A 20,143-nucleotide genomic window follows, 5' to 3' on the forward strand; every position below is an offset into this window, starting at 1 on the left:
GATACCTCCTCTTGTTCTGACATTCCAGACAGTATTAAAAGGTGGTGGTTTTATATAAGCATATAAACTGGTGTGTGTGAGTGTGTGTGTGTGTGTGTGCGTGTACATGTGTGCACATGTGCATGTGCACGTATCAGTTTATCAGTTTAAGATCTTAGGTATTGTAGGTAGTGTTTGTTCAGGTCCAACTTAGAAGAGTTAGATTTACTGGGAAAAGAAGGTTATTAGTCCATATATAAGGTAGTAAGTATAAGAGTTATTACAAATTTTTACCTTCCTATTAGGTGGCCACAAACATTGGTTCGGTCATTTATTGTCTCTTAAAAGAGACCAGCTGCAATGAATGGGTTTTTTTTTTTCCTTTCTTAAATATGCCTTCATTGCCATTTGACTTGAACATTTCTTTTTTTGCTTGTTTGCTTTACCTTCCTAACATGCTTATTAGTAGCCAATATTTTCTTCCTAATACGATGGGTTATCACATGTAGAGAATTTCTGAAATTATTTATATAATTTTAATGTCAAGTGTATGCAGCATGCCGAAAAACAGGCTAGGAAACTGACACAGGCAGGAATCCTTTGCAGAGTCTCTGGATTTCCTGTTTTGAAAACACATTTAAACTTGATCAACCAAAAAACCACAATGAATGTACTGATAGTTTCCTCCCCCACTAAATGTACTCTCCTTTAGGGAGGAAGATACTTCTAACAATAAACTTCAGACAAAAAGATTTGTCAACTAAGTTGTGAGCTACTAGGATAGTAAATCTCAGTACTTGAGGAATTCCACAGTAGATGGGCTGAAACTCACTTTGCTCACTCAACAGATCTCTTTTCATGAAAAGCGTGATTGCATTAGTCTAAATTAAATTTCTTGGGCAACTTGAAAAATATTTAAGAATCCAGACTTTTCGGAACTCTCAACTCTTTAGTAACATCAGCTTTTACTCTGGTAAAAATACTTTAAGCCCCAGACTCCCTGCTGAACCTCTCGAGTATGTATGTATTTGAAAATAATAAAGTTGAATTTATTTTGAAAATATTTTCCAGTTCAAAAGAACTTTTAATGTGCTGCAAGTTGATTAAGTTTTATTTTATCTAGAGTTTTCCAGAAGTGAGTGTAATAGAATCATCAGCATTTATGAGTATGGGGCAAAGAGCAAAATTCCTATATGCCAGCTCCACCCTAAGAGCCAGTCTGGTTCTTGCCCTTGTTTGGAGGGTCTGACTCAAGGAAGGCCTTTTCTTGTTTAGGCCAAGCTTCTTACACTCCATCATATGTCTGCAATGCGAACAAATCAGGATAGTACGAATCCTAGTAAATTAGAAAAGTATAAATGTTCATGAGACACTGTGGCCCCTCGTGTCTACATAACTGCTGTTTACTCATGAGGGTTTCTCTCATTTCTCAGGCTGTGGTGAAAGGTAACCTGATCAAATGATTAACTACAGGAATTAGCCTTGAAGCTGGTTTGGGCCTATATTGAGAATTATATTACTGGGTCATAGAATCATAGAATTTCAGAGTTTCATAGGACCCCTGAGATCAAATAGGTCAAGAGTAGAGTAAGTTAGAACTGAATATGTATTTGGAAAATAATCATTGTCTCATGGAACAAATGTAACAGAGTGATTTTTACACTCGAAAGCAACTTATTGATCTAAAATAGAACAAACCGTCTTAGAAAAGCATTTTAGGAAATCATTACATTTGATCTAGGCCATTGTATTACAGAAGTAGGAATAAAGAATTCTCTTATGAGAGAAATTATTACATTGCTGTTGTGCTGTCATACAAGCCACCCATATTTCTTTTTGAGTCAAAGACCTACATGGTAAGGAATGAATAATCCTCACTATTAAAAATAGTTGAAAGTTTCAGAGAATTATTTATCCTGGAAAAAAAAAATCTAACCGATTAAGAAAAAATATAAATCTCTATTGCGTTTTTCCTGTTTTGTCTTAAAAAAGCCATAAAAGCCCCTTATCTAATATAAAATTGCCCCCGGAATAAGATGAGTCAGTTTGAGTGGAGTGGGGAATTAGGCCCTAAGAAACTAAGAGGAGGTACTTAAGTAATTTGATTTGTGAGGTTATAGTAGACTTTTCATGCCGTCACACTTTACATTTATTACTCCACTAAGGGACAGAGCTACCGTGTTTCTCCGAAAATAAGACCTAGCCAGACAATCAGTTCTAATGTGTCTTTTGGAGCAAAAATTAATATAAGACCCGGTGTTGTGATGTGATGTGATGTGATGTGATGTGATGTGATAAAAACCCGGTTTTATATTATAGTAAAATAAGACCGGGTCTTATATTAATTTTTGCTCCAAAAGACGCATTAGAGCTGATTGTCTGGCTAGGTTTTATTTTCGGGGAAACACGGTATGTTAGATGTTTCTTTTGGGTTTCCTTTTTTATTCAAATATATTTGTGAATGAGATTAAGACTCTTAAAGAAAAAGACAAGTGTCTGTATTCAGTTAACCTTTGTGTATCATTGGGGAAATGGTCATTCAGTTGTTTTTCACCCAAGCATCTGAAGCCAAGATGCAGTTATAAATGTTTAAGCTTATATTTGATATTAAACTTATATTTTTATATGTGATATTAAATTTGTGACATTTTGATAGTTATTAAATAATCTAGTATTTCTCGAACCCATGTTATAGGTAAGGAAACCTCTGTCATATAGTAGGTTTAAATCAAACCTATTTTTCCACTTTGTCTTTATTAGCCAATATCTTATTGATACAGTTATCAGTGGTTATAAGTTTAAACTTAAAACAGAAAGAAATATGATTGCTCTTAAATTTTCAGAGTGGGCAGACTACACTTCAGCAGGACATACCATGTGTGTCTGTAGATGAAATGGGAAAGGGGAGGCATCACTTAGTATCTCCCTAGTGAGCCAGTCCTAAGGAGCACCTTTGGTGACTGGCTTGTGTCCTCTCCCTTAGTCCACCTAGAAGGCCGCTGTGGTGAAAGGATGTTTGATTGCAGAGATGTGGTCTTCATCGTTGGTGAAGGAGAAGACCACGACATCCCAATCGGAATTGACAAAGCCCTGGAGAAAATGCAGCGGGGAGAGCAGTGTATTTTACATCTTGGCCCACGGTAAGCTGCATACCAATTCAGTACACAGTGAAGTTATCTGAAAAACCGGGATATGCTTACTTTTTCAATTAACATTTTGGTGTTTTCAGTGAAGTCAGTGCTAATAGTGGAAAAAATCAAACTGTGTTAGTCACGGAGTAAATTAATGGGCCTTATGTCACCAACGCGTGTGAACCTGTTCACTTGATTGATGTGTGTTAAGGATAAGATAGACAGGCAAGTTTTGCTCTTCTGTTTATTTGTTTTGCTTGCTATGTTGCCAAGACAGGAAGCTATTGGCACTTCTCCGGTGATTCTCTTACCACCCCTTTCCTCTTCTCTAAATTAGGCAGGAGGCAGTAAAACCTGTGGGGGTTAGAAGTAGAAGCAGCATTTGGATGATTTATTACCACTTGACTTTGTGCCACTTGTTCTTATATAGAGTCCCTGGGAAAGAAAAGTGTTCTTCCTGGATCTACAGGCAGCAGAGATGACTCATTTTTGCCTCAATTTTTCCCACCATAAGGATACCCATTAGCACTTGCACCCTCAGAACTAGCAGACACTAACAGTCTCTCTTGTGAAAACACATTTGGTATTATTTTTAGACCTAAAATTATACCATGAATCCAATCCTTCTATCTTGAGAAATGGACCATTGAGAGGCACCAGGGTGTTTGATTCTGTTTGTATGTAAGTGCCTCGGCTTCTCTGTGTGTCTGCTCCCTCTCTGCCTCTTTGGAGTTCAGTCAGTAGGATTCTGATGAACTACACCTACCAGTAGGTAATATGGTGCCTTTTGCACACTTGCTTGCCTTTGTTCAGCCTCCGTAGTAATCAGTGGCGTGTTTACCTCTGCCCTAATACTTGGGCCACGATCATAGTTCTCAAGTGATGCTTTAAACATGCCCCCACCCACTTGAAAATCTTCCAAAATGCCCCCATTCCTTGAGCCCTTCAGAGCCTTCACTAGCAGCTCCTTTTATTTAATACCTTCCTTTTCTCAGTCATATTCCATTTCCACTACTATTTCCCCATGTCAGTGTTTCATTTACATTTCCTCTGTATTTTTCGTTCACCCTTAGGTGAACCTGTTTCTCTCTATGAGGAATTTTTTTAAATCAAGCAATGCACAGAGAAGGCTGTCTGCTTTGGATAATAGATATTACAAACAAAAATCTAGTGGTTTTTAATCTAGCATCCTAAAATTATAGTAGTTCTAGCTTCATATAGAGAGTGGTATTTATGTCCAGTGTATGTTTTCAGATTTAAGTTCCTTGAAGATAAGTTCTGTATACACTGAGCACATAATAGTATATGAATGAGTTTGTTGCATTTAAACCTAGCTTACAAGGCACTTGTAGGGCCAGATTCTCAAGTTTAATGGCAAAGAGAAACAGAAATTATCCTTACATTTATTAATGCACGTAGTTCCTTGCAAGTTTTAATTGTTGTGTCATTAGTGCTTAAACCCTGCTTTGCAACTTACTAGCTGTGTGCACTTGTGCAAGTCACTTAACTCTCCTAAACCTCAGTTTCCCCTTCTGTAAAATGGGGATAATAGTACCTACCTCATAAAGTTGTGGAGAACTCAGTGAGATAATGCATGGAAAGAACTTAGCAAAGTGGCTGACACAGAAACCCTCTGTGTATTAGCTGGTTTTGCTATCGCGAGGCCTCTCTTCCTCTTCCATTTGACCCTCACACCACAAGGAAGAGGAAACCCTGTGTAAACATATGGTAGACTTTTTCAGTCATAAAAATCGTCAATAAGTCTTCATAAATTTGTAGATATAAAAGTTTTTTCGTATGTTTTGTGTAAATAATTTGGCATAATTAGAAAGGAACATGTTATTTTTTCTTCAGCTGTTGTTTAGTATGTTGAGGCATTCTGGAAGGTACATACTGTGCAGTGGATGAGTACCCACACATACGGTACGTGTGTGTATCCCCCATGTATGTAGAACACGCCAACACCAGGCATGGTGAGTGCCTGTGAGGGATTCCTTGTCTTCCCCAGACTCCCACTTACCTACCGTGCAGCATTGTCCCCGAACGCTGTTGTAAATATGCTCCGTGCGACTCCTAGTGTCACCTGTGTTTCCTTCTCCAAAAGATGCCCAGGTCATACTTCTCTTTGATTCTGATAGACTCCTTGGCAGGATGTTTTCATAATAAGAAATTCATAAAACACTTCCAAAGAACCCATTTTCTTTCTTCTTATCAGGACAGTATCTTATATATTGTTTTAAATACTATGACTGATGACTCTTTTTCGTTTTAGGTAAAGTGTGGCTAGTTTTGACTTTTTCCTTCCTTTCCTTATGTTTCTGTTCTGCATCAACCCCAAACCCAAACATAGGCTGCCAAGCTAATTAGGAGGCTGTGTGGGTCAAAAACGAAACCATCTTCTGGGACACAGAGTCTGGATTTAAATCCTGGCTCTACACTGCCTCTTTGTGTGACTCTCAGGAAGCACTTCTCTCTGAGCCTCAGTTTCTTCATCTATAAAAAGGGAACAGTTGGTAAGAACTTAGGGTACCCGTGCTTCTTGTATGCACATAAAGGCTGACTGGTCTAGTAATAGTCATTATGTGTATCTCTACTCTCTGCAGACAACTGTTAATTCAGGAGCATGAACACTGGGTTCCTTCCGTTACTGTAGCCTAGCTTGTCTTTTGGTTAAGTCCTGGAATTCAGTGGTGGTATTCTGTCTTTCGGTCAGATGAATTTGTGTGCCCTGGGTCCTTCCTTGCCCAGGCTGATAGAACGTAAGTCAGACAACTTTCGGTATCATGTGGAAGTCAGGTTAGATGCTCCCAAAACAGTTTGGTGTGACCTTTCCTCTCCCGGGATGATGTGTTCCACATACATCTCCACAGAATCTCTTCGTGTGAACCCAGGAGAGACTGTAGAAATAATATCCCTCTTCAGTCTCCTTTAATCCCGTTGATAATAACCGGGACAATTCGGTGCCGCCCTTGACCCAACCCCCGACCTCCCACCCCCAGCCTTGGGACCCGTGTTTGTGAGTTCCTCTGAGGCAGCTTTTCTCAGCATTGGTAACACGTTGGGCCAGACGTTTCTTGGTTGTGGGGCCTGTCCTGTGCATTGTAGGATACTCAGCAGTGTCCCTGGCCCATTCCCACCAGATGCCTGTGGCAGCCACATTGCTGTGACAAACCCATCTCCAGACATTGCCAAATGTCCCTGGGGGGCGGGGGTTAAAATCACCCCTGTTGAGAGCCACTGGTGTAAGGCAGTGCCAGATCATCTGTTTTAGTCGCACCTGTTTAGCACAGGGTACCAAACATAACGTGCTGCCAGTAAACACGTGCCCAGCAAGGCCTCACCTTCCTACCTAGTTCCCAGCAGTTAAGGAATGTTCTTTATTTACCAGATGGCAGAAACAAAATAAGGGATGTATAGGTCTAAGAGCTCAAAGTAGAAAACTCGTCACCACTTCCTAAAATTGGCCACTGGTAATTATGTCCTCTCTTGTTTCTTTGCTGAAGATACCCTTTGCCCTGCTATTAAAACCACCACACCCCATTCCTACCAGCTCTCATTGTATCTCTTTGCCTCACTCTGGCTCCAGCTTCCATTTTCTTATGTAACAGTGGAGGTGAGTAAGCATTTTCTTCCTGAAATATTCAGGCAAGGGGTAAAGAATGTGATGCAAGCAGCAGCAGCATAGGAATGCTCCCACTCCAGTCCTTTTGCCCCTGAGAACATTCAAGGTATTAGCATTGACCTGGTTTGGCATCTTTCATCGCCTGAAAATTTGGGTTTACTCAATGTTTTTGCAGTGTCCTTCCATTTATTAAAGAGTAGTTTGGCTTGAAACAGATGAGAACAGAATCGATCCCAGTGAACATTTTCCTAATATGCTGGGATTGTCCTAAATGCTGGAAAACCATTGAACCAGACAGACCTCTGCCAGAACTTCCATTCTGGTAGACGTGGACTTCTTGAATGCCTTGGATTTGTTAAAGATCTGAAGGGATCCGAAAAAAACAGATTTCGATATCTTCATGCTTTTATTCAGTCCGTTTGGGCTAGAAGCTGGAGCATTTTACAGTTTGACAGCCACAGAGCTACGAGGGTGTTTCTCTTGGTGAGCTGTTAGAGCTTGCTAAGGCTGTTCTTTTTGATTATACGTTTGTTATATCATTGGTACTTTTTAGTGTACTTTTTTAAAGTCTTGGAGAAATACTGCCCTCCTGTTGGTAAAGCTTCGGGAGGACTTCTCATAGCCAAATAATGGCTATTTTGTAAGAAGAACCAGATATAAAATCAAGCAGAGAAACAGGCAGTGACATTTAAAATCACTGTAAGCAAGCTGCCCCAAGGAGCACAGGTGTTGCATTACATGCGAATGTGAAGGAGAAAAGAAAACTAAACCTAGCCTGGTTTCATAGAAAACCACAGCAGCGATACTTGGTATATATCTTCTGATCAACATCTGGGTTATCTTCAGGGCCTCTGACGTGTGTAGTCTGCAGATGATAGCTCTGTCTAATGTGGTGCTGCAAAGTACCAAAGGAAGTGCCTGGAAATACACCCATGCTTTTAAAGTTTCATGTCTTTACTCTCCATTTCAGATATGGTTTTGGAGAGGCAGGGAAGCCTAAATTTGGCATTGAACCTAATGCTGAGCTTATATATGAAGTTACACTTAAGAGCTTCGAAAAGGTGAGAAAATAACGAACTCCTCTGAAATCATGGTCGATTTCCTCTCCGTCCACTTTCTGTAAATTATAAAACATTACTAGGTGGTGTAGGTAGATGATATTTATTTGTATGTTCTTTTCATGATCAAGTTTGTCTTTTGTCTCTGACACTGCAGCGAGGTAGAACATGGGACAACTGGTACAGCAGAGCTGATATACAACTATACACAACTAAGGAGCTCAGTGTTCCTACTTTGTTCCTATGTGTCAGCCTTTTTTTTTCTTCTTCTTCTTTTTTTTTTTTTTTTTTTTTTTTTTTTACTTTTTTGGGTAGAATCCAAGACTTGTTCCCTTATTTGTTCCTAGACTTGTTCTTTTTGTACTTTTTTTCCTGGGTTGAAGACAAAAAGGTTCACATTCTGCCAAGCAGCTCCTTGGGGGAGTGGGACGGTTTTCCAGTGCTGAACGGATTGTACCCTTCTCAGGAGTGGCGAAGAGGCCTTCATGGAGCTCCAAGTTATTATCCACACTGCAAAGCTTCAAGGGCCACCAGGTTCTGTGACAAGGAACACAAGAGACAAACCTGCTAACCCCAAGCCTTTTCTTTTCATGCCTTTCCAAATAGAAAAAAAAGAGAGAGTTCATCAATTGCCTTGAGTTCCAGAAACGGCGTGCCTCTCTGAGTATTTTCCACCTCAGGCCTGCCTCTGGAGGCTCCCAGCAGCAGCCTCAGTGGGCAGACACAAAGCATATGCCTGCGCAAGGTCTCCTCTCGTGTCAGCTAAGTCCTGTCGGCACCGCTAGAGCCCCCTCTTCCCCAGCCTCCTCAAGAACTGCATTTTGTATTCTTTCTTTTATTCCTGCACTGTTTCCTCCATGTTCTGTGCATTAGGCCTTGGACTGGAATCAGGAGTGCTTATATTTCATTAGACTCCGAAAGGAAATCATTGTCCTGTAGGCCTGTAGCTTGGAGCTAAGACAGTCGGGGAAGGACTGCTGTAAGGTACTCCTCCAGCAGTGGGGTTCCTGGCCAGACCCTGCACACTTCATGTTCCCCCAAATGAACATACACCCTTGTCATGACCACCGCCCGTTGTCAGGTAATTTCTTCTGACGGCCTGCTAATTCAGCGCTGATTCTCCAAAGCTGTCTTCATGGCACCAAGTGGTTTTTATTGTTCGAGAGAGAGGAAAAATAATCTTTAGCACATAGGCATTTAGACCTTTGACTTTCCTACTTCAGTTTCAGTAAAGTCACACGCAGCTTCTTCCTGAAGAGGCCCAGTGGACGTGGCTTACTTAGGCGCGTTCTCCCTGGTATGCCACAGTGAGCCTGTGCTGTCGTCACCCCAGGAGTACATTCCATGGGACGCAGCTTGCCTTATTTGAAACCACGTGAAGGTGTGTGATTTGGAGGCAACATGATTTCATTCTCTGCCTCGTCGTTTTAAGAATATTTTTATACTCCATAAAGACTGAACCTACTATTAAAAAAATGCAAAGGGCCTTTGTTACTAGATTTTTAAATAACAGCTAAATTGTTGGGAAGCAACATGGGCTTGCCAGAAAGACTGGTACCTCTCATTATTCACTTTGGGGGTGGTGTGCTGTGACACCAGGAATACACCGCTTTTGAATAGAGAGAATTTTACAGTTACCACTTAAGCTTTGTAATTCCTACACAGTAAATAGCTCTGACATAGCCATTGTCATTTTTCCTCTATTGACTCTTCATGATTGTTCTAAATCCAGCTGTTCATAATGAAACTGCAGTTGTCTCTGGATTTGTACCTTTAATGGGGGAGAATAATGATACACATAATACAGATTAGCAGATGATCATAAAATCATTTATTTATGGTTTTGAAATGATATTTTTGCATCAGCTTTATCCTCCCAATTCTGTTTTACTTGAAATTCCCCAAGTATACATCTGCAGGTTGATACAGATTGGAGGCTTTAGTGTATCTGGTTGTTTCAGAGTGGAAGAAAACTACATGACTTGGAATTTTAAAAATTCTTGTGAGTATACAACTGTGACTTGACTCTAATAGTGTTCCCATTTTAGAGTTGAAAAACTGAGGCTTGGAGAAACAGCTTGCTGAAGTTATACTAGTTTAGTGGTGGAGTTTGCAGGAAGGAAATAAGGGATTCGCATTCATTGTGTGGCCTCCCCTTATAATTCTGAAGATATGCTCTTCAACAGTGTTCAGCGATTCATGTTCCTCACTAGATTTTTGCCTGTTCCTCCTTCTTGAGCAACATCGGTCACGCTACAGCTTGGTCATTGGGAAGTGCCTGGCAGTGAATTGGCAGCGGCACACAGTTTTATATCCAGTGTATTTTGAGGTGTGGGTATCCTCTAGAAGTAGCTACTTGTTGTTCTTCTGGGCATCAGCTGATGCTTTTCCTTCTCTGTTCATCTAACCATTGTCACAAATTTATACAACAGGCCAAAGAATCCTGGGAGATGGATACCAAAGAAAAACTGGAGCAGGCTGCCATTGTCAAAGAGAAGGGTACTGTGTACTTCAAGGTATGTGAGTTCTTGTACAGTCCTTTCCATCTCAAGGAATTTACTCACATGTCAGTTAATTGTGCTGATAGTCCCTACTCTGAATTTTATCAACACCCTTCTGGGTAAAACTAAGCCAGAACTTTTACAAGTCTGTCATTTTCAGTATAAGAAATGGTGAGACGTAATGAATTAATGTGACAAAAGAATACGTATGCCTCTTTTACAGTCTTCTCTAGATTGTAACCCCCCCTTATGGCAAACCAGGGCTGGCTTGCCCAGCCACCACTGTCACTCAAAGCCCAAAGCATCTTGCTTTGGTACATGGTTAGCACTCAGTAACTGTTTGTGGAATGAAACAAAGAATGAATAGAATATTTGTTAGCAAATAATAGACTTCATAGGGGGTAAGTTTCACATCAATTTCCTTTCCATTGTCTTGGTGAAGTCACTGAGGCACATGACAAAAGGAAAGAGAACCTGCACACGTTTCAAAAGAAACTGACAGGAGGCGAGTTTAATTTCTTCTAATGGCCAGGGTGATCCTGCCACACTTCCTTCTGTGAGAACTCTTCAGAAATTCCCGAATGAAGCTTGTCGTTGATTGCTTCTCGAAAACCCCTTCTTGTAACATCTAGGAATGTGTTATTTCCTCACTTAGGTCTTAAACCCCCAGATAGAAGAAAAAATAAACAGCCCTTTATTCAATTCGAATCAGAATGCTCTCCCCATTGCTTCCCCACCCCAAATATGTACCTTCTCCCTGTCAAGCAGAAAGGCTTACTAAGGAAGAGAGAGAAAGAATGGAGTTTTGTCCGGCTTTCTTTCTTTTTTTTCCCTTGCCACTGAAATCCATGAACAAAATTTAGACGATGTTTTCAACAGGTCTTTATGGAGCTTCTGCTATAAGCTATTGTTTTGACAACCTTGTCTGGAGGGAAGGGAGGCTATGTTCACCGACATGAAACAACAAGAGAATTATGTAAGACTGTTTAATCAACACAAAATTAATAGAGGGCACAGTGTGTATGGTTATTGTTTTTCAAACTTGGAGAGAAGATCCATCATTGGGTCATGAAATCAATTTAGTGGATGTGTATATTGCATTATTTAGTAAGGATAAATTTTGTTTCATAAATCTTTTGTTCACTTGTGTATGAGTGGGTACTCAGTCATAATTTAAAACATTTTTGACTGTGGATTATGGTTAAACAAATTTGAAGTCTATTGGCTTAGGTAATATATATTTATATTTATTTCTAACTATTTATTATATATACCAAAATAACGTATGGGTCACCGATAAGCACTGGGGATGAGCATTGGTGGAATGAGTTCTGAATTGGGAACTGGGAAAATTGGATTATATGGCTCCAAATGATTTAAAGTCATTTAAGGTCCAAAGAGGTTATTTTTTCATGTGAAAAAGAAAAGTGAGGGAATTAGATTAGATGATCCCCAAGTTTTTTACAGCCATAAAATCCTGTGAGTTTCTAAACTCTCAAGAGCAAGTTTGATTTTTTTTTTTTAAATTCAATTTAGGTGTATTGGATACTTCAAAACTATTCAAGTAAGATTCCAAACAAGTTATTTGTAGACCAAAATATGCAGTACACTAGTATGAAAATAAAGTTTTCTGTAAAATCCATGAATTGGTGTTTCCTATATACCTGGGGTTCATAAAAGTCTTAAATGTATTTTTCATATTTCCCAAAACCTTGAAATAGAATGTTAACAGTTTGTGGGGGGCAGGAGGTGGGGGTGACGCTTTTGGCACTTACCTAAAGTAATATCAGCTCAGGGTAGTAGAACAGCTCTACACTGCAGAAGCTCTCATTGGTTGCTGATGACTCAGAACTTTGAGGAACATTATTGGTAATGAAGTGTTGCAAAGCCACATATCTTATAGCTGTGTCCTGAATGCGTGCGTGTGTGTGTGTACGCGTGCTTTGTGGTCAGTAGCAGAAAGCAGTGCTTACGTACCAGTATCTATACAATTACTTTATTGCTTCTTAGCATCACAACTGCAGTAGTGATTTGTGTATTCCTTAATATCATAAACCATCTTAAAATTATTTATCTTTGAATAAAATCTGGATCGGCAGTCACACATATGGAACATGTTATTTTAAACATGTAATTTGATAGACAAAATCTTTCAAAACGTTAGTCTATTGGGGCAAAGTAACAAAAGGTTCAAAACCACTGACCTAAGACTTTTCTCCCACAATGTCTCTGAACATTTGTACTACTGAAACCTTCCCTGGAGGTACCTTCATATTCATAGGTAAAAGATCCAGCAGTGTCCCTAGTTTTTAGCTGTAAGGCTTCAAAATGGTCAGTAGATAGTTTCCTGTACACATTCCCTTTTAAAATTTCAGGGTAGGTTCATTGCCACACCGCCTCCTGGGCCTGGTCTCTCCAGGGCGTTTGACTTGGCACATGGTAGGTACGCATGCAGAGTCCAGATGTGTGGGTGAGAGCAGGAGATGGGGCAATAAAAACCTGCATTCCATGCCAGGTATATGTTGGAACCCCATTTTTATTGACCTGTTGGTTTGGTTTACTCTTACGTGGGTAAATCTCCCCTTTTGGTAAAGTTGAATTGTGCTCAGCTTTTAAATGGGCATGATTTTGCTGCTTAGATTGTCAACTCCTAGTATCGACCTCTGAGCGCTGAAGAAGGGTAGGAGAGGACTCTTCATTTGGCTCCCAAACTAGTTATTAAGCGTAGATAACATGATCTTACGGCAGACTTTGTGCAAGCCAGTGAAACAGGCTTGATTTTCCTCTCCCCACCTGGCTGGCAGCATTGGGCAGGACCGAGCGTTCCCGGCACACCTAGTCGGTGTTTGCTTTCTCCGATTCAACTCTGCAGGGTTCTTGCGCCCCCTTGTGCTCTTTGGGGAAAAGGCATTTCCAAAGCTAGCTAGGACCCCTTTCAACCACTGAACCCTTTTCAGACAAACCAGGCCTTGCTGTTTTGACCACCCTTGCTGAACCAAGAAACCAGTGCTGGGGTTGGAAACAAGGCATTTATGATTAGGATTTTAGGTTTAAAAAAAAAGGAAAACTCATAAGAAGAGTCAACCCTGCCTTTTTTCTTCTTCCTTCTTTTAGTACAGAATTTCTCGACCACAGCACCGTTGACATGTGGGGCTGTCTAGTACGTTTTGATGGGAGGCTTTTATGTGCATTGTAGGATGTTTAGCGGCATCCCTTGCCTCCACCCATTAGATGCAAGTAGCACATATACCCTCTTCAGTTGTGACAACTAAAAAACATCTTTCAAAATAGCCAAATGTCCCAGGTGTGGGCAGAGGCACAAAATCATCCCCAGGTGAGAACTCCTGTGTAGCACAGCAGAAGCAGAAATAACACAGAATACCCTTGCTCGTTGGAAGTTGAGATTGAAATAAAATTATATATGATATTGTGGGGACAGAGCCAGGAGTGCAGTTTCCAGGCTCTTTTCACGTGGAAAGGTGCTCACTCGGGTAGTAAATGGCCATCAGCTGTGGCTAGTTGGGCGTCAGCTGTAACCAGTGAGCCATTGGCCACTAATATAACTGCTGTGGCTACGCTAGCAGAAATGGGGGCTAGCAAGAAGATGATGGCTGAGCTAGCAAGCGCGGATTGCAGTTAACACAGTGGATTGCAGCTAGCAAGTGAGGTTGGTTGGCAGAAAGAAGTGGACGGCAGGTTGTGGATAGTGTGGCTCCTGCTTCCTGTGTCTCCAACCCAGCCGCCAGCGAGAATATAGTGGTATGACTCCCTTACCTATGGCTCCATGGGTGTTCCTTTTTGGCCTCACCATGTCCTGCGTTCTTATGTGGGGAGCTGAGACCCCCCCGACACCCTGCATGATAATATATATGAGAGCTTTCAAATCAAAAATGCTCTATAAATGTAAAAGGACTTTGAAGTCTGTTACTTTTTTTTATTATTTTTTAATTTTAGAAACCATAGTCTTGTACCATTCTGATTATTCAGAACCTACTGAAGTAATAACGATCTGGGTCTTTGTCCCCCTGGCTCTTTCTTTTCCCTGTAACAACATATTAGGCGAGAGTGGGAAAGGTAATAGGAACATTAAAGATGGAGGAGGAGGAGGAGAAAGGAGGAAGCAACTAGGCATAACAGGAAAAATGCCTGTCCTTCTTACCTAATCTAAATGAAATGACACCTTTCATTTCTACCTCACCTCCATTTTTACCCCCAATGATAGAAAAAGTTTTGAGTCCATAGTTATAGTGCTTTGACTTTAATGTTTACTCAGCAAACCTTCATTGAAGGCTTCTTTGTGCTAAACCCTGGATCTTCCTAAAAGGCGTGAGACGTGCTTTCTGTCTTCAAAGAGCTCACAATCCAGCAAGAGAAAAGTGGGACAGAAACTAGTGAGGACTTATTTTATTGATTTATTTATTTTTGTAGTGCCCAAAAAAGAAGTAGTGGGCTTATGGCTATGACCAAATGTAGGTATTGTCTTAGTTACCTTGGGCTGCCAAATAAAATACCATAAACAGAGTGACTTAAATGGCAGGAATTGAGTTCTCACAGTTCTGGAGATTAGAAGTCCAAGCTCAAGGTGCCAGCAGGGACACTGTCTTCGAGAGCCCTCTCCGTGGCTCTCCGATGGCTGCCTTCTTGCTGTGTCCTCACAGGACTTTCCCTATGTGTGTGCAGAAGGGAGAGAGAGGAAGCAAGTTCTTGGTGTCTCTTACAAGGGAACTAATTCCATCATGAGGGCCCCACCCAAACCCAGTCACCTTCCAAAGGCCCCGTCACCAGGCACCTCACCTTGGGGGTAGGGTTCCAACATAGGAATCTGGGGTGGAGAACAACACAGTTCAGTCCCTAGCAAGTACAATATCATTTCCCCAAGAATTTCAGCATTTATCATGAAAGGATCTGGTTTCATATTCGTACAGATAACCTGTATCACAAATTCCTGAGGCAGAGAGAATAACAGACTTTGATTTTGGTACCCTTCTCCTTCATGACACCTCAGAATCCTTTTGTACTGCTTTCTTAAAAGAACAGAACCAGGGAGCTCTGTGTCTCCCCTTTCCTAAACAAGTCACTTGTGAAGAGGGATGTTCAAGGGGGGGTATAGCTTTGCCCTCACTCAGACCCCGGCCCCCTACTTGGAACTGATCTACCCCATCCTCATCACCAAAAACCGGCATCAGGGTTTCCCTTCACAAGTGAGTTCATTTCTCATGCCAACCCCCTACGTCCTTCAGAATAGGAACAGCCTCGTAAGCCTGCTCTATGATGTTTCTCACACAGTCATTGGGTGAGGTTTGGAGTGTATGTGGGGAGACGAGATGTATGCACTGCTCTGACTGCAGTAAATCCTGGTGACATGATCGTAACGCTGTTCATTGGTAAGACGTTGGATTTAACGTCCTAAAGGGTCCCAGTGCTGCCATCTGCTAGGATGCGTCATCTGCTTTCAAGCTCATAGTCATGTCCTGCAGAAAAGATCCCTCACTTCTACCCCATTTTATTTGTGTATTAACCAGCTATCCTTTCTTTCATTCATCCTAAAATGGCAGTAAAAACATGGTCTCAGCCTCATAACTTGTATAGAGCATATATATAATTCATGTAAATTAATTACACAATTGTTATTCACGATATGTTAGAATTCTAGTCAGGTAAGAGCAAAATTATGATTAAGAGAAAGATTTATCTCATGTTAACTAACACCTATGTGATTTATGTTTTGTTATTTTGTTTTGTTTTTCCCCTTTTTCCGCCGTCCCCCCACTCCGGTTCCAGCCGTTGTTTCTCAGTCTAGTTGTGTAGGACCCAGCTCCCTGGCCCACGCTGGTATTATGAGCCTTGCGCTCCCCCGGGCTGAGGCAATTGGTCACTGGTCGTCGGTCGGCTGCTCACAGCAGCTCACTGCACCTCTCGCTGGCTACCCGGCTGCTCATGGCTGCACATGGTAGCCCACGGTGGCTCACACCAACCTCCATCTGCTCACGGCTGCTCACAGCTGCCCAACTCCAGGGAGAGCCATTGTTCACAATCTTAGCTGTAGAGGGCGCAGCCCACTGGCCCAGGTAGGGATCTAACCGGCGACCTCGATGGTAGGAGCACGGCACTCCAACCACCTGATGAGCCACCGGGCCGGTCCTGATTTATGTTTTATAGTTAGTTATGTTGGATGCTGCTTGTCGACTATGTATATTCCCATTGTTGACAGCATGTTTTTGTAATTAGGGTCCTACTGGGACACAGCCACCCCCATTTATTTATAGAGTGTTTGTAGCTGCTTCTGCACCACCAATGACTTGTAGCAGAGCTTGTTTGGCTTGCAAAGCCTTAAATACTTATTATCTGCCCCTTTCCGGAAAGTTTGCCAAGCCCTGGTTTAGGTAACTACAATTTGCTGTGTTTGGGACTGCACTTGCCAGAAGGTGTCTGCTGTGCGGTGCTGGTCATCAAGAGAAAAGGAAAGAGTCACTTCCCCTCGTATACACGTGGGACGTAGTCTGAAACTACTCATCAACCTTTAGAAAGTCTGCAGATAAGTCTGCACCAAAGAATGTAACCCCTAAAATGCCCTCCTGCTGGAAGAACTGCCCCTCTGAGAAGTGTGGGTGGCAAGTGCTGGAGAACACAGGGCAGCACACAAGGCACTGTCCTGACCCGCCCAGGGGTCCCTGGGACTTCAGCAAGAATGGAAAAGGTACCTGGATGCCACTTCCTAAGAACATTGTGGCATTCCGGGGTTGACAGGAGGAGGATGTTCCGTTTTGAGGGTTTGTTTTTCTCAGGGAGGCCTGAGCTTAGGCTTCTTTGTATCCCTCCAGAGCCAGTGCAACAAGTGATGATGGGCTTTTTCTCCTAGGGAGGCAAGTACCTGCAGGCGGTGATTCAGTATGGGAAGATAGTATCCTGGTTGGAGATGGAATACGGCTTATCAGAAAAGGAATCCAAAGCCTCGGAATCGTTTCTGCTCGCTGCGTTCCTGAACCTGGCCATGTGCTACCTGAAACTCAGAGAATATGGCAAGGCGGTGGAGTGCTGCGACAAGGTAGGGTGTCTGCACATGCGTGGGAGTGGGGGTGGGGGGTGGGACTCCACATACTCCCACATCCCTTTCTCCCCTCATATTTGGTCTTCCTTTGCTTCCTCAGCCAGGGTTTGGAGGGCTGTTCATTTGGCTTTATTTATTTTGGGGGCAGATTATTTGTTTCTCAGTATGAATTGGGAAATTCAGAAAGATTTTTGATTACAGACTATTCTGATACCTGGATTATTTTTCCAAATATATTATGAATAAAAGTTTTGATAAAATTAAACAATTTTCATCCATGACCTCCCTTAAATTTATAGCATTTCGTATCAGATTAAACATATAACTCAGGTTCAATTTAATAAGATTTAATAACTTAAGCCTTTCACGACTTTACTATAACTGACTGCAACTGCTCGTGTAGAGGATATATACAAGTCACTTTTTCTTATGATCATATTTATTCACTGACTAAAAATACACATAAGTAATTGGAAGACCCACAAAGCATCAGCAGCCCTCTTCTATTTTACATCTGTATTATTAAAGCTGTTATTGGTCTTTTCGTACCTGGGTGGTCCATGACAGTGTTTATCAGATGTGTGATTCTGATGTTTTCGTACACCAACTGCTGCTGATATTATGTCAGGCATTTGGTCTGACATAGTATTGTGAACAGTGTATATTATACTGTGGGTACTGTGGGTAAAAGCTAATAAGTGGATGTATCATAAAGATAAACAGAAAGGGATAAGAAAAACAAACAACTATTTCATACATTCTTTCTAAGATTATTTTTGAATTTTAAGATTGAATTTTGTGGATCAGTATGTTCCTTATCATGTTATACTAAATTTTTACCTAAGAAAAAAATGTTAGTTTAGTACTTTTTTGTAATTACAAACTTTGGCTTCTTTATTTTTTATTATAGAAGTAGTATAAAGTTATTAAAAATTAAAACATTATAGAAACAATCAAGAAAGTAAAAGTCCATTCATAAAATTCCCATTGACTCTCTCCCAGGACCATAGTCATTCATCTCACACACATTCCTTCTGTTTTTTTCCACACATAGAGTTACATATATGTGTATAATTTTAAAAATGAAAATGTTTAGATTTAGATACATAGTTTTATAAAACAAAGACATCTTTTTGCACCTTATATAATTCTTCATTGTTTTTAAAATCTGTTTAGTATCCATTGTATATACCTATCATCGTTTATTTAACCAATTCCCTTTGGTATATTTCTAGGTTTTTGATATTACCAATTACATAGTGTCTCTGCGTAATTGTAGGATTGTTTCTATAGGATAAATTCCTAGAACTGGAAATACTGGGTCAACAGACAATTATTTTAATACATTAACATTTAAAATTTTAATACATTATATATTGTCTTTAAATAGTATCAGTGTTTTTTTCTCTATTATTTACAACAAAAACATTTATTTTTATTTTTATTTCTTGGTTACTAATGAAGTTTTCATTATTTATTAGCCATTTGTATTTCTTCTGTAAATTGCCTATTCACATCCTTCTAGTGCATTACTTATCTGTTTTCAATTGATTGAAACAGCCTGTACATTATCACTATTAACTCTTTGACAGTAGAGAACCTGTTTTCCTTATTTGTCTTTTACTCATAACTTTGTCGATGGTATCTTTTCCTGTATAGAAAGTTTCAATATGTAAGTAGTCCAATTTTTGTCTTTTGTCTTTTCCTTTCTAATTAGAATAAGTCTTCTGTACCATCAGATTATGAAAATAATTCCACTGGGTACTTGCAAACCCGACTCCAACTAGGTTTACTTTTATTTATTTATTTATTTATTTTTACGTCAGACAGGCACTGTGCCGATGTCGTAACAAGGTTTGTGGGAGGCGCATCTCACGCAAAAGCGTGAACACCCAATCATCACACTTATGAACTACAAAAGGATCAGGTTTACTTTTTAAATAGTAATAAAAAAAATAAGCCTTTATGGGTGTTTTTTGCACATAAATATACTTGATTTAGAATTTCTTTTTGTGTTGATGATACAAGGTAAGAATTAACTCTGTTTTTACATACATACATATGAATCTGTTTCTGAATGCTTTGTTCTGTTCCACTGACCAGTTTGCCCATGGACTAGTAACCAAACTGTTTTAATTTCAGAAGTTTAATAGTTATCTTTTTGTCTGGTAGGTCAAGTACCCTCTCCTCATTTTTGTTTTCTAAAATTTTCTCAGCCATTCTTGGGCATTTGTTCCTTCCATCAAAATGGACTTCTCAAGAGACTCCTCCCAAATCCCTTTGGGGTCTTTATAGAAATTGCATTAAATACAGAAATTAACTGGGGTAGCTAGTTTATTTTGATCAGTAGTATATTATACCCTTGAACCTATCTTTTCAATACACTTTCTTTCATTCCCTTGGCCAGAGAGCTTTGGTAAGTTATGTAAATACTGAGTTTCTTTAAAATTCCCACAAATTACGTTCATTCTTTCTAAACTACAGACCCTCTGTTCTAGGCTCTTGGATTGGACAGTGCCAACGAGAAGGGCTTGTACAGGAGGGGCGAAGCCCAGCTGCTCATGAACGAGTTTGAGTCGGCCAAGGGCGACTTTGAGAAAGTGTTGGAGGTAAATCCCCAGAATAAGGCCGCAAGACTGCAGATCTCCATGTGCCAGAAAAAGGCGAAGGAGCACAACGAGCGGGACCGCAGGATCTACGCCAACATGTTCAAGAAGTTTGCAGAGCAGGACGCCAAGGTGTGTGTGGGACTCACTGCCTCAGGTAGAGCAAGAGTGGCCTTACCCTGGGTGTTTGGCCTAAGA

At 40.6% G+C, this 20,143-nt stretch overlaps 1 protein-coding gene across 7 annotated transcripts in view; it reads left to right on the forward strand.

Moving 5' to 3' along the window:
- The window catches only part of FKBP5 (FKBP prolyl isomerase 5), a 96,540-nt gene that overhangs the window by 73,391 nt on the left and 3,006 nt on the right, over window positions 1-20,143 (forward strand). For 6 of the 7 annotated variants that reach the window (XM_081044584.1, XM_081044588.1, XM_081044587.1 and 3 more), the window contains 5 exons: window positions 2,963-3,119; window positions 7,703-7,793; window positions 10,223-10,306; window positions 17,151-17,336; window positions 19,838-20,077. In XM_081044584.1, coding sequence (XP_080900710.1) covers window positions 2,963-3,119; window positions 7,703-7,793; window positions 10,223-10,306; window positions 17,151-17,336; window positions 19,838-20,077 — 758 coding nt within the window. Of the gene's footprint in view, window positions 1-2,962; window positions 3,120-7,702; window positions 7,794-7,947; window positions 10,307-17,150; window positions 17,337-19,837; window positions 20,078-20,143 lie in introns of all 7 variants that reach the window. The other variant, XR_013993091.1, reaches the window with a different exon arrangement.

The sequence above is a fragment of the Rhinolophus hipposideros genome, assembly GCF_964194185.1.
Source record: "Rhinolophus hipposideros genome assembly, chromosome: 3".
Lineage (NCBI taxonomy): Eukaryota > Metazoa > Chordata > Mammalia > Chiroptera > Rhinolophidae > Rhinolophus > Rhinolophus hipposideros.